This window comes from Chenopodium album, chromosome 4, assembly GCF_948465745.1.
Source record: "Chenopodium album chromosome 4, dcCheAlbu1.1, whole genome shotgun sequence".
Taxonomy (NCBI): domain Eukaryota; kingdom Viridiplantae; phylum Streptophyta; class Magnoliopsida; order Caryophyllales; family Amaranthaceae; genus Chenopodium; species Chenopodium album.
The window spans coordinates 44,319,814-44,332,627 of record NC_137837.1 but is presented as its reverse complement, the minus strand read 5'-3'; the positions used below and the strand labels follow the sequence as shown (position 1 = coordinate 44,332,627).

At 36.6% G+C, this 12,814-nt stretch overlaps 1 protein-coding gene across 1 annotated transcript; it reads left to right on the top strand.

The window, feature by feature from the left end:
* Positions 1-2,555: 2,555 nt before the first annotated feature.
* LOC145627885 (uncharacterized) lies at positions 2,556-3,391 on the top strand. The gene is made up of 2 exons (XM_081680228.1): positions 2,556-3,107; positions 3,170-3,391. The coding sequence occupies exons 1-2, from the start codon at positions 2,556-2,558 to the stop codon at positions 3,389-3,391; spliced, it is 774 nt and encodes a 257-aa protein (XP_081536354.1).
* The last annotated feature ends 9,423 nt before the right edge of the window (positions 3,392-12,814 follow it).

Below are 12,814 nucleotides of genomic sequence, written 5' to 3'. Positions count from 1 at the left end.
CGTGTTTATTTTCCCTTTTATTCTCTTGTTTTCTTATTAATAAAGTTTCTAGTTTATTTCTTAGCTTTAGCATGTTTTAATTTAATTTCTTTATTTAATTGGTTTCTAGTTTATTTTCATATTTTATTTGCTTTTGATTTATTTTATTTCGTTCCTTTTTTGTGTTACTTTCATAGTTTTAATTAGCTTTATGTTTATTTTATTATTTTATTTTACTTTATTTGCTTGTATAGTTTTTGTTTTATTTCTCTTTTTTCTATTTTACTTTATTTATTTCTAATTTATTTATTTTATTTTATTTAGTCTTGATTTCTCCTCGGTTTTGTGTTTAGGGTCCCGGGTTTCATGTCAAGTGAGTTCGGAACTCGGGGACGAGTCAAAGTGTGTGCAATTCTTTGCTAGCTGCCGATTGTTGCCCTCCTATCCTTAACCCCACCTCTTTCTCAACCTCCACCACATCAACAGCCCACAACAGTTCCCCATCTCCTTCCTGCTTTGCTTCAATTCGCATCCAGCCACCGCTGCTGCCTTCAATCACCAACAAAACCAATCAACAACCCCTGCTCCATCTCTACCCAATTCCCACTTTCCGCCACCAGTCCAACCTTCAACCACTAATTTACAGCCATCCCGCATACAGCATTAACCAGCCACGCAACCACCTGCGAGCACAGCCACAACACCTCACAGCCACTCCCTCACCAAACTCCCTTGCTCTCTTTAGCCACCCAAACGGCCACTTGCTCAACCCCCACAATCACAAACCCACAATCACAAACCCACAATCAACCACCAAACAATTCGCCACACCAGCTCACCTTCTCACAACTGCATACTCAATCGAGCAGCCACTTTCGTAATTCCAACCCAGCAGCTCCATTAGCCGCGCAACACCTGTTCGTCACCCCAACACAACAATCGCTGCCGCACCTTTCCTCACTGCCTCAACTTGCAGCAAACACCACCAACCGCAAGCACCCAACATCAATTACAGCAGCAGCAACGCATATTCCGGCCACCATTGCATCCCAAATCAGAGTAAATCGCAAATTGATCGAGTTCGGGCAAACCAATAAGAGTTCGGTCGAAGTACGAGTCAGAAACTTTCGAAGTTCTGTAAATTGAAGAGGTGTGGTCGAACGCACCCATGGTTCAACCAAACCAACCCCGTAGTTCGGCCACACCAACCCATGGTTCGACCGAACCATTTCACGAGCTTCACACATGGTTTTTAATGAAGATCGAATGGCCTTGATTTGATGATCGATTATAGCCGTTGAGGATGAACGGTGGTGATTCTTTGATGAAGCTTTATGATGGATTTTGACGGGTATGAAGTAAGGGAATGAATCCCATTTGTAAGAGCAGCCAAAACATCGAAGAAGAGGGGGAAAAGGGTCTGATGATTTAGGAGGGATTTTTGGTTTTAATTTTCCTTTTTCTTTTATTTTTATTTCTTTCTTTTCTTTTCCCTTTTTCTTATTTCTTTATTTTATTTTAATATTTAGTTTCTTATTTTATTTTTCCTTTTTACTTTATTGTCTTTTCTTTTATTTACTTAGTATTTTATTAGCTTGGTATATATACCCATTTTAGGGGGGTAATTAGAAAAGGAGGGGAGGAGAACAATTACCAATTATTCAACTCTCTAATTAGTTTTTAGGAGAGCTTCTCTCTCTAGGTTTAGGTTAGGATTAGAGTAGTTTAGAGAGAGAAAGTAAGGGTTTCACCATTGTTGAGCTTGGATATTGAAGAGGAAGATTGATCATCTTGCTTGTATGTAGATTTTCACATTCAATCAATGAGAATCTCTAACTCTCTCTCCTCTATTTTTATTTGCTTTATTTTGATTATTATTTTAGTTGTTGGTATTGCTTTTTAATCATGTTTATTCTTGATTATTTGTTAATTAATCTTGTTATTAGCATGATTAGTGAGTAATTTACCCATTAAGGGGATGGTTGTGGTGTAATTCAATCTTGAGCATGTTATAGGGTTTAGAATTGATTTATTTGTGTTTAAAGTCTTTATATGCTTGATATTCTTTAATCATCTTGCAAGTGTACATTGTTGGTTGATTAAAGGTGAATCTTTGCTAACAAGGAACGGAAGTTGACTTAGTTAAGGTTCATTACTATCGATTGTTATTTAATAGACTGGATCCTTTATTTTGATATTCGAGCATGTTTAGCTCATAATTAATTTAATTTCTATGCCTTTGTTTATGTTCAAGTGAATGCTATACCTAAATCATTTCCCTTAATGTTTTATTTCTTGTTTTAGCATCTTTATACTTTAGCTTATTTATCTCTTATTCCGGACTAGCTTAATTGTCGATAACATTTGGTGGTGTTTATCCGTTCTCTGTGGTTTGACCCCTATGCTTGCCTTATACTCATATTAGGTTTGTTTAGGTTGTATAAATTGTATTTGATCTAGGGGTAGACAATTGACGACACGTTTATTCCCTTGTCAATTTCCGACATAAACATCCTACAGATGCTGCAAGAGTGAAACAACTAACCATAAGATCAGTTGAGCAGTTTGTTGAGTCAATGGGAAGTACGTTGAAGGCATTTGGGTTACATGATTTAGTAGAAGATGATGGTGATTTAATATATGTAACCGAAGACATAGAAGATGCATTGAATGCACTGATACCACTAGAATGTCTGGAATGTAAAGATAAGTTAAATCAAGCTCAACGAGTTGCATTTGATGTCATTATGGATTATGTTACAAAAGGAAAGCCCGGTGCCTTTTTCATAGATGGTCCTGGTGGCACAGGGAAAACTTTTTTATATAATGCTCTATATGCAGAAATCAGATCAATGAATAAGATTGTTTTACCAACAGCCACTTTAGGTATTGCTGCAGCCAATATTCCTTCAGGTAGAACTGCACATTCACGGTTTAAAATCCCTTTAGATCCTTTAGGCTCTCTTGCTTGTAATGTTCCTAAGCAGGGAAGTCTAGCTGCACTTCTAAGGGAAACAACGTTGATTATTTGGGATGAAGCTTCTATGGCTAAAAAGGAAAATATCGAATCCCTCGACTCACTACTTAGAGATATTTGTAGTTCAAGTGAATTATTTGGAGGCAAAATAGTAGTTTTAATTTTGGTGGGGATTTTAGACAAGTTCTTCCCATTTTTCCACGCAAAACACAGGGAGAGGCAGTTGTTGCGAGTTTAGTCACTTCTGCTCTGTGGCCACAGCTGCTGAAGTTCAGGCTTTTTGAAAACTTAAGAGCTAAAGATGATCCTGCATATGCCGCTTTTTGGTTGGCACTGGGAAATGGTGAATTGCAAAACATCGAGGATGTGTTTGTTGAGCTGCCACTGGAAATTGTTAAGCCTGTTATAATGGAGAAGCTGATGATGTACATCTAACAGCTGTAGCATTTCCAGAAATGGATATGATTCAATTCACCTCAGATATTTTTACTACAAGAGCTATACTAACACCGATGAATGAGGATGTTGATACTATTAATTCAAGCTTGACTTGCAAATTCCCAGGTGAATCACTGGTATATAAAAGCTATGACACAATGATTGATGAATATTGTGTCGTATATCCTACTGAATTTCTAAACAAGCTTTGTCCTTGTGGTATGAGTCCTTATGTGCTAGAGTGATGAGTGACATTTATGTCACTCCTAGGATAGTGTTTATGCCTTGTTTTAGCTTGTCTTAGGGTGTTTTGTAGTTGTTTTGTTCAAATAATGCGTGCATACATGTCTCGATGTGATTTTAATGAAATCGCGTATATTCCTTAATGCTTGCCTTCATTGCGTGTTTGCACCGTTCCCTATACCTTGTTGCTTTCCTTGGTGTTTGTGCTTAGGTATTTAAAGTCTTGGATTGCAAAGAAGAAGCCAAGGAAGCATGAGAGAAGAATCGAAGAAAGGCCAGAGTGTGCGGGCGCGCAGCCCTGTGAGAACCCGCGCAAAACTGGCAAAATTGCAGAATCAAGGCAGAAAGTTTTGCGCGGCCTGTGCGCGGGCGCACAACGACACTGCGCGGGCGCGCAGCTACAGTGCGCGGGCGCGCAGCCAGCAACGCGGGCGCACACACCAAAGCACAAGCCGCGCAACCCTCAAATGCGCGGGCGCGCAGCTGCCTTGCGCGGGCGCGCAGCGAGTCCTGTTCAGCGTTTTTGCGCGATTCTTTATATATTGCGGGGCTTGTTTTGCACAAGGGACGTCTTCATTCTTTTGGATCTTTTTCCCTAGTTTTAGGAGAGCTTCTCTCTCTAGGTTTAGCTTAGGATTAGAGTAGTTTAGAGAGAGAAAGTGAGGGTTTCACCATTGTTGAGCTTGGATTTTGAAGAAGAAGATTGATCATCTTGTTTGTAGACTTTCATCTTCAATCAATGAGAATCTCTAACTCTCTCTCCTCTATTTTTATTGTTTTATTTTGATTATTGTTTTTGTTGTTGGTATTGCTTGTTAATCATGTTGATTCTTGATTATTTGTTGATTAATCTTGTTGTTATCATGATTAGTGAGTAATTTCCCCATTAAGGGGATGGTTGTGGTGTAGTTGGATCTTGAGAATGTTCAAGGGTTTGGAATTGATTTATTGTGATTAAAGTCTTTATATGCTTGATGTTCTTCAATCTACTTGCAAAATGCATGTTGTTAGTTGATTGGGAGTGAATCTTTGCTAACATGAAACGGAAGTTGACTTAGCTAAGTTCATTTATATCGATTGTTACTTGATAGTACCTCCTAGTATATGGTTCTAATGTGGAAACATAGAGGCTATGTTAGGAGAAGCCGATTAGCCCCGGAAGGCGGTTAGATTGGACCTTACTTCGATATTCGAGCATGTTTAGTTCATAATTAATTCAACTTCTATGCTTTTGTTTATGTTCAAGTGAATGCTATACCTAAACCATTTCCCTTAATGTTTTATTTCTTGTTTTAGCATATTTAGACTTTAGTTTATTTATCTCCTATTCCGGACTAGCTTAATTGTCGATAACATTTGGTGGTGTTTAACCGTTCTCTGTGGTTCGACCCCTTTGCTTGCCTTATACTCGTATTAGGTTTGTTTAGGTTGTATAAATTGTATTTGATCTAGGGATAGACAATTGACGACGCGTTTATTCCCTCATCAAATTGGCGCCGTTGCCGGGGAACGGCTTCCATTACCGTTGTGTTATCTTGTTGAGACTAGTCCATTGTATATATTTTGCCTTTGATTTATTTTTGTTCTCTTTGTTTTGTTTTTGTTGTTGAAAAATGGCTTGTATTTCTATTCCTCAATTTGATAATGAACCGTTTTGGGTGTATTTTAATAGACTTGAGGATTTCTTGGATGGTGTTAAGGGTTTTACCAAGGGTGATTATTGTGAAATCATTAATTTGGGATTAAATGAGCATTTTAGAGGAGTGGTTGATAATATGCTAAATGGTGATCTTGAAACTATGTCTTCGGATGAAGCTTGGGATTTCTATTCATGGTTAGCTAGGGATAATTATGATTGGGAGAGGGCCAATCATGAGACTTATGTTCGGGATTCTCATGCTTTTAATGTTGATGCTAATTGTCATGATTTGTCTAATATGAATTCCCATGATGTGCTTGATGCTCCCCATAGTGACCATGTAATGCATGATTTTAACTCCCCTCCCTCTATAGCTCAATGTAATGAGGTACATTCTAATGATGATGAAGTGCATGTTCTTTCTCATATTGCATCAAATTTTTGCATGAATTCTAAAGGTGTGCCCCATAGTTCCCTAGATGATTCCAATGAGCAAGCTTTTGATTCGTCTATCCACGATGATTTGGACTCATTTGAGATTATGGCCCAAATATTTCTTGCATTTCAAACGAAAGCCCATAACCTTTTGAGTGAGTTCATTGATAATGCTTCATTAGAAAGAGATGAGTTTGAGAGGAATTTGCCCCCGTTCACTCTTGGATTTGAGATGGTAGGACTTGAGAAATGTATGGGAGATGTTGTTCAAGATGATGAAGAGGAGGTTGAGGTTGAATCATTTGGAGTTTTTGAGCTTGAGGGAGATGTAGATCGTGAGGGTTCTTCATTTGAGGATTCCATGATTGATTTCCATGCCCTCATTAGTGATGTGAGACCTTGTGGTGAGGGAGTAGCTATCCCTTTTCCCCTTTCTCATACACCTTTCTCTCAAAGGTTTAACCATATCCCCTACTATCCTATGTTCCTCCCTTCTTTTCTCAAAGAACCGCTTAGGAATCCTCCTCCTATCCATGCTTTCGAAGCCCCCAACTCTTTTATTGTTGATGAGGAAAAGAGTTATAATGCCAATCAAAAAGATTTTTGTGAGGATAGTTTGCCTCCCTATCTTTCTTTTTCTTCTTATTTTGTTGATTTTTCTTTTGATTCTTTTACTTTTTCTTTTCCCCCTTCTCTCAAACATAAAGTCTCCTTGTACTTTATGTTTGCTTGTCATATGAGCATCGCGTATGCTCTATTTCTTGATATGTTTGCCGGTGCATATGACAAGCTTTTGCGTTCTTTGTCGGGATATTTACTAGATTGGTCTCGCTTGGACGTTAAACAAGCCTTTGCGGGAAGTAACCCGTGTTTTATTGCTTTCATTTTCTTTTGTTTTTAGCTTAGATTTTCTCTCATGGACGTGTTTGTGTTCCTTGCTAGGTACACAATTTGATATACTCTTGCGCATTGGTGATGATCAAGAATCAAGGAAATGTGCCTCAACTTACCTATCATGTGGAATTCAAGCCTTATTTGTAGAGATTGTGGCTCATATGAGGTTATTTCGGGTTTTTTGTGTGATTTTGCATTTATCCCATATCCGGTAATATCCTTCTTTTCCCTCTCTCTCTTACTTATTGTGACTTGAAGATCATGTGTTGGTAATGTTGGATTAATTTGTCCTTGTTTTCCCCTCCTTGGTTTCATTGTTTATGATTTGAGAGCTTGGTTTCATTCAAGCTTGGGGGAGGGTATTCTATCATGTTTGGTGGGATGTTGATTCATGTATGCCATTCACGTGAGTATATGCATTTCCATGTTTTTCATGCTTTTGGAAAATCCAAAAATATTTTTGTTTACTTCAAGGCAAGTTTAGCAAATTGTGTTTTGTTTGTTCTTATTTTGGACATTATATCTTTTGGATTTGTTTACTCTTGAATGCCTTTCTTCCTAAGTGGTTAATGTGTGCACGGTTTGAGAGTGTCATTGGTTGACTCTAGGATATTACATGCTAAGGTAGCCGGGTTAAGAACTTTTAGGGCGCCATGAAGCCCTAGTTCGCGGGTATGTGGTAAGATGGTGTTGCTCTCTATAGTGGATTTGGCACCCTTAGTTGGTATTTGCTTAGTTATAATCCCGTGTGAGGTAACATTGTTCTAGCCTTCATCACTTTGTTGTGTGGCACATTTGGATCCTTAGCTATGCATGTCTTGATCCTTGTTTTGACTTATAGCTCCCAAGATCGTGACCGAAGCACTCTAGGGGAGGAAAAGGGCACTTCTTTCTCATTTTTCTTTATCTTCTTTTTATTTTGTTACAAATTTGATTTTCTACTTTGCATAAACCTACTTGCTAACCAATTTGAGCCTTATGTTTCCCGCTCTTGTTTAAACCACATTACAAACCTAATGGCCTATGTTTACCAACCTTTTAGTTAGTGAAGCATTGGCATGTGAGGTTTGAGTGTTGAGTTGTTGATCATAGACAAGATGCACTTTGAGATTTGGTTAGAGTTGAGCTTGTAAAGAAATATGCAAATTTATGAAAATCAAATGAAGTTTCAAGAAAAAGCCGTCCATGATTTAAAAAAAAGGCAAGGACAATGAATAAAGTTTTAAAAAGTGAAAAAAAAAAAAAAACAAAAACAAAAACAACAAAAATATTTTAGATGGATTCATTTTCTTCCTTAGTTTAAGCATTGAGGACAATGCTTTGTTTAAGCTTGGGGGGAATATTGTGTGTTTGTGTTGAATAAGCTTGGGGGAATGGCATTAGTGGTATTTTTGCTTGATATTTAGTGAATTCTTGAGTTATTTTTGAGTGTCGGCCGCACTTTTTGCTTCACTTAGGAAATTTCACCAAATTTCAAATTTTTACCCCACCTTAACCCTTAGCCTTACGTTACAACCAATAAAAAGACCCTTAGACTCTAGTGGGTTAGGTCAAAAGAACGGTGGAGGGAGATAGACTTCAAACCTATGGAAAGAGTATGCATAGTTGAGACGTCGGGATTACCTTCTCAAAGTCTTTCATTTCTTTATCTTTTTCCGGTTCCTTCGTGGAATCTTGAGAAGCTAGCTTAAGGGTTGATTTGAAGCTAGTGGAGAGAACGTGGCCCGATTGGTTGGGGCTAGGGTGGATTGAGTCCTAAGTAGTTCTCTATGCTTAGCATGTGTTATGTTTCAATCAACCATTGACATCTTGGAACGTGCATACATTTGTCCATTTAGAAAGGTTTGCATTCATTAGTACTTGTCCTTATCTCTTGTCCATATATGAGCTTGTGTTTTGCTTTTTCTCTTCGTGTTTCTTTTCCTTTTCCTTTTGTTGTCTTGCCTTGGCTTTTGTCGAGAGTTGTGGGGTAAGCTCTTAGGAAACCCTCACGAGACCTCACTCGTCCTCATAGGCGACTTTGGGGTTTTAAGGGCTTGTTGTAGCTAAAAACAACCGTGATTCCTACGACAGTGAGTTAGTGTACATTCTTTCTCCTTGTTTCTATTTTGTTTCTTTTGCTTTCAATAATTTCCTCTTGTTCTCTTTTGCTCTAGCTTTGCTCGAGGACGAGCAAAGGTTTAGCTTGGGGGAATTTGATGAGTGACATTTATGTCACTCCTAGGATAGTGTTTATGCCTTGTTTTAGCTTGTCTTAGGGTGTTTTGTAGTTGTTTTGTTCAAATAATGCGTGCATACATGTCTCGATGTGATTTTAATGAAATCGCGTATATTCCTTAATGCTTGCCTTCATTGCGTGTTTGCACCGTTCCCTATACCTTGTTGCTTTCCTTGGTGTTTGTGCTTAGGTATTTAAAGTCTTGGATTGCAAAGAAGAAGCCAAGGAAGCATGAGAGAAGAATCGAAGAAAGGCCAGAGTGTGCGGGCGCGCAGCCCTGTGAGAACCCGCGCAAAACTGGCAAAATTGCAGAATCAAGGCAGAAAGTTTTGCGCGGCCTGTGCGCGACATGTGCGCGGGCGCACAACGACACTGCGCGGGCGCGCAGCTACAGTGCGCGGGCGCGCAGCCAGCAACGCGGGCGCACACACCAAAGCACAAGCCGCGCAACCCTCAAATGCGCGGGCGCGCAGCTGCCTTGCGCGGGCGCGCAGCGAGTCCTGTTCAGCGTTTTTGCGCGATTCTTTATATATTGCGGGGCTTGTTTTGCACAAGGGACGTCTTCATTCTTTTGGATCTTTTTCCCTAGTTTTAGGAGAGCTTCTCTCTCTAGGTTTAGCTTAGGATTAGAGTAGTTTAGAGAGAGAAAGTGAGGGTTTCACCATTGTTGAGCTTGGATTTTGAAGAAGAAGATTGATCATCTTGTTTGTAGACTTTCATCTTCAATCAATGAGAATCTCTAACTCTCTCTCCTCTATTTTTATTGTTTTATTTTGATTATTGTTTTTGTTGTTGGTATTGCTTGTTAATCATGTTGATTCTTGATTATTTGTTGATTAATCTTGTTGTTATCATGATTAGTGAGTAATTTCCCCATTAAGGGGATGGTTGTGGTGTAGTTGGATCTTGAGAATGTTCAAGGGTTTGGAATTGATTTATTGTGATTAAAGTCTTTATATGCTTGATGTTCTTCAATCTACTTGCAAAATGCATGTTGTTAGTTGATTGGGAGTGAATCTTTGCTAACATGAAACGGAAGTTGACTTAGCTAAGTTCATTTATATCGATTGTTACTTGATAGTACCTCCTAGTATATGGTTCTAATGTGGAAACATAGAGGCTATGTTAGGAGAAGCCGATTAGCCCCGGAAGGCGGTTAGATTGGACCTTACTTCGATATTCGAGCATGTTTAGTTCATAATTAATTCAACTTCTATGCTTTTGTTTATGTTCAAGTGAATGCTATACCTAAACCATTTCCCTTAATGTTTTATTTCTTGTTTTAGCATATTTAGACTTTAGTTTATTTATCTCCTATTCCGGACTAGCTTAATTGTCGATAACATTTGGTGGTGTTTAACCGTTCTCTGTGGTTCGACCCCTTTGCTTGCCTTATACTCGTATTAGGTTTGTTTAGGTTGTATAAATTGTATTTGATCTAGGGATAGACAATTGACGACGCGTTTATTCCCTCATCATAGAGCTGAAAGTAAATAGTTCTGTTATTCTGTTAAGAAACATTTTTCCAGCATCTGGCTTGTGTAATGGAACAAGACTAATATATATAAACGATTTTTTCGTAATCTCATCGAGTGTGTTATTGCTATTAGACATAACAAAGGTCAGCATGTGTTGATTCCGAGAATATCTTTACGCCCATCTGACTCAGCAGGCTATCCTTTTCAATTTCAGAGGAAACAGTTTCCTTTGAAACTTTGCTTTGCAATGACAATTAATAAAGCTAAGGGACAGACACTTAGTCAAGTTGGGGTCTTTCTACCACGATCATGTTTTTCACATGGACAATTGTATGTTGCGCTCTCTAGAGCTCGAAAATCAGCTAATGTCAGTGTAATAACTGAAGCTAACACTAAGCAACAAGATGCAACAAAGGTGAAAAATATAGTATATTATGATATTCTTCGTTTAGCAGGAATCATCTAGGAGATTCACAGGGTAAGTTATCATCATTTTTTCATACATATTAGTTAGGTGATTGTGTATATTTTTTTATAACCATTTGAGAGATTATTTTAATTTATACATAACTACTACTTGTTTTTCTATGTTTTTGCAGTAATGGAACAGCTTGGAATTCAGCTAAATGAGTAATGCCACATATTATAATGTAAATGTAAATAGTGGAAAATTAGATATGTCCACATATTATTATAATTTAAATGTAAATAGTGAAAAATTAGATATGTCCACATATTATTATAATGTAAATGTAAATAGTGGAAAATTAGATAGGTTAATCTTATTTTCATTATCAAGGATAAAAAGGGAAAAAATAAAAAAAAAAAATAAAAAGGAAGAAAAAGGAGGAGACAAGAACACTATTACATGCTGAGATAGCTATGCATGCTTGGAATTTTCTATTAGATTAGAAAGGGGATGGAAGTTTATGTAAGAATAATGCCTCATATTATAATGTAAATGTAAATAGTGGAAAATTAGATATGTTAATCTTATTTTCATTATCAAGGGAAATAAAAAGGGGAAAAAAAATTTAAAAAGGAAGGAAAAGGAGGAGACAAGAACACTATTACATGCTGAGATAGCTATGCATGCATGCAATTTTCTTTTAGGTTAGAAACGGGATGGAAGTTTCCCACATCAACTTGTGCATACATTCTTTTTCCACTTAATTTTCCACTATATAAACAATGTATAACATCATTTACATTCTCTAAATAAACCTCTACATTTAAACTTATGATATACATATCAAATACATAAACAATTGGTAAAGATGTACCAGGTTCAACACACAACAATCAATCATTGGCTACTTCATAGGTATGATCAATCTAATTTTCATGTTTACACAAAAAAAATTCTTTTTTTACATCATGAATTAGATAGATCTGCATGTGTTGTTATTTTTTAATATATGACCTCTTAATTTTCTTTGTTATAAACATTCTGCATGCTGATAATTACTAATTTAAGTTTGCAAAGCATCTGTTTTAAGCATGCAGTATGAAACTTTTATTTTTAAATCACAACATGCTTCAAAAATTTTACAGATTTTGCATAATAAGTAATATTTTTTGAATACCTACAAGTTCATGCGCAGTCATCTTACATTTATGCCTTATAAACAATAATTCAAGGCATACAAACTGATTTATAAATAATATACATCAGATATTGTAAAATAAGAGCAATGGATTGATGATATTTTCATGTCTAACATTTTGCATGCACATGAATTGTTAATTTAATTTTGAAAAACATATACTTAAGACATACAATGTAGTACTCATACATTTAAAATATAAAAAATCCAAAAAAAAAAAAAAAAACTTAAAAAACCTACAGAATTATAAATGTATTTTGAACCTGTACATATTGCATGCATTATTATCTTTGATTTCTTCTTCTTGAACATCAAGTTAAGGCATGTAGAATGATATAAAAATCATTTACATCAAATATTTTTCAATAAAAAACAGACGACTGATGATATTTATATTTCTAAAATTTTGCATACATAAAGATTGTTAATTTAAATTCATATTTCATCCACTTAAGGCATGCAATATGAAACATGTTTGTAGAATTTAAATATATTTACTCTGATAATGTTATTTCAAAATTGTTACACAGAGAACGGTTTCATGGCGCCACATCGAAAATTCCTAGATGAAATTGATTCTACTACAAAAAATTTTAAGGTCAAAGTAAAAGTTGCAGAAAAAGGTCGTCCACAGACATCAGAAAAATATACACGATATCAGTGTATATTTTTCAATGATGACAAGGTATATCAGTTTGATTCTACAAACATTTTCAAACTCAACACCCATTTTGCACAAGTTACTGAAAACACTGAAAAAATGAACATCTTCTTGCTTTTTACAGAAGAACATAATGAAGATGACACTTTTTGGTGACCAAATTCAAGCATACTGGGATGTTATTAGTTTTTAGAGGAAATTATGAAATTGATGATGCTGTAGTAAGGAACTTGGATGCACAATGG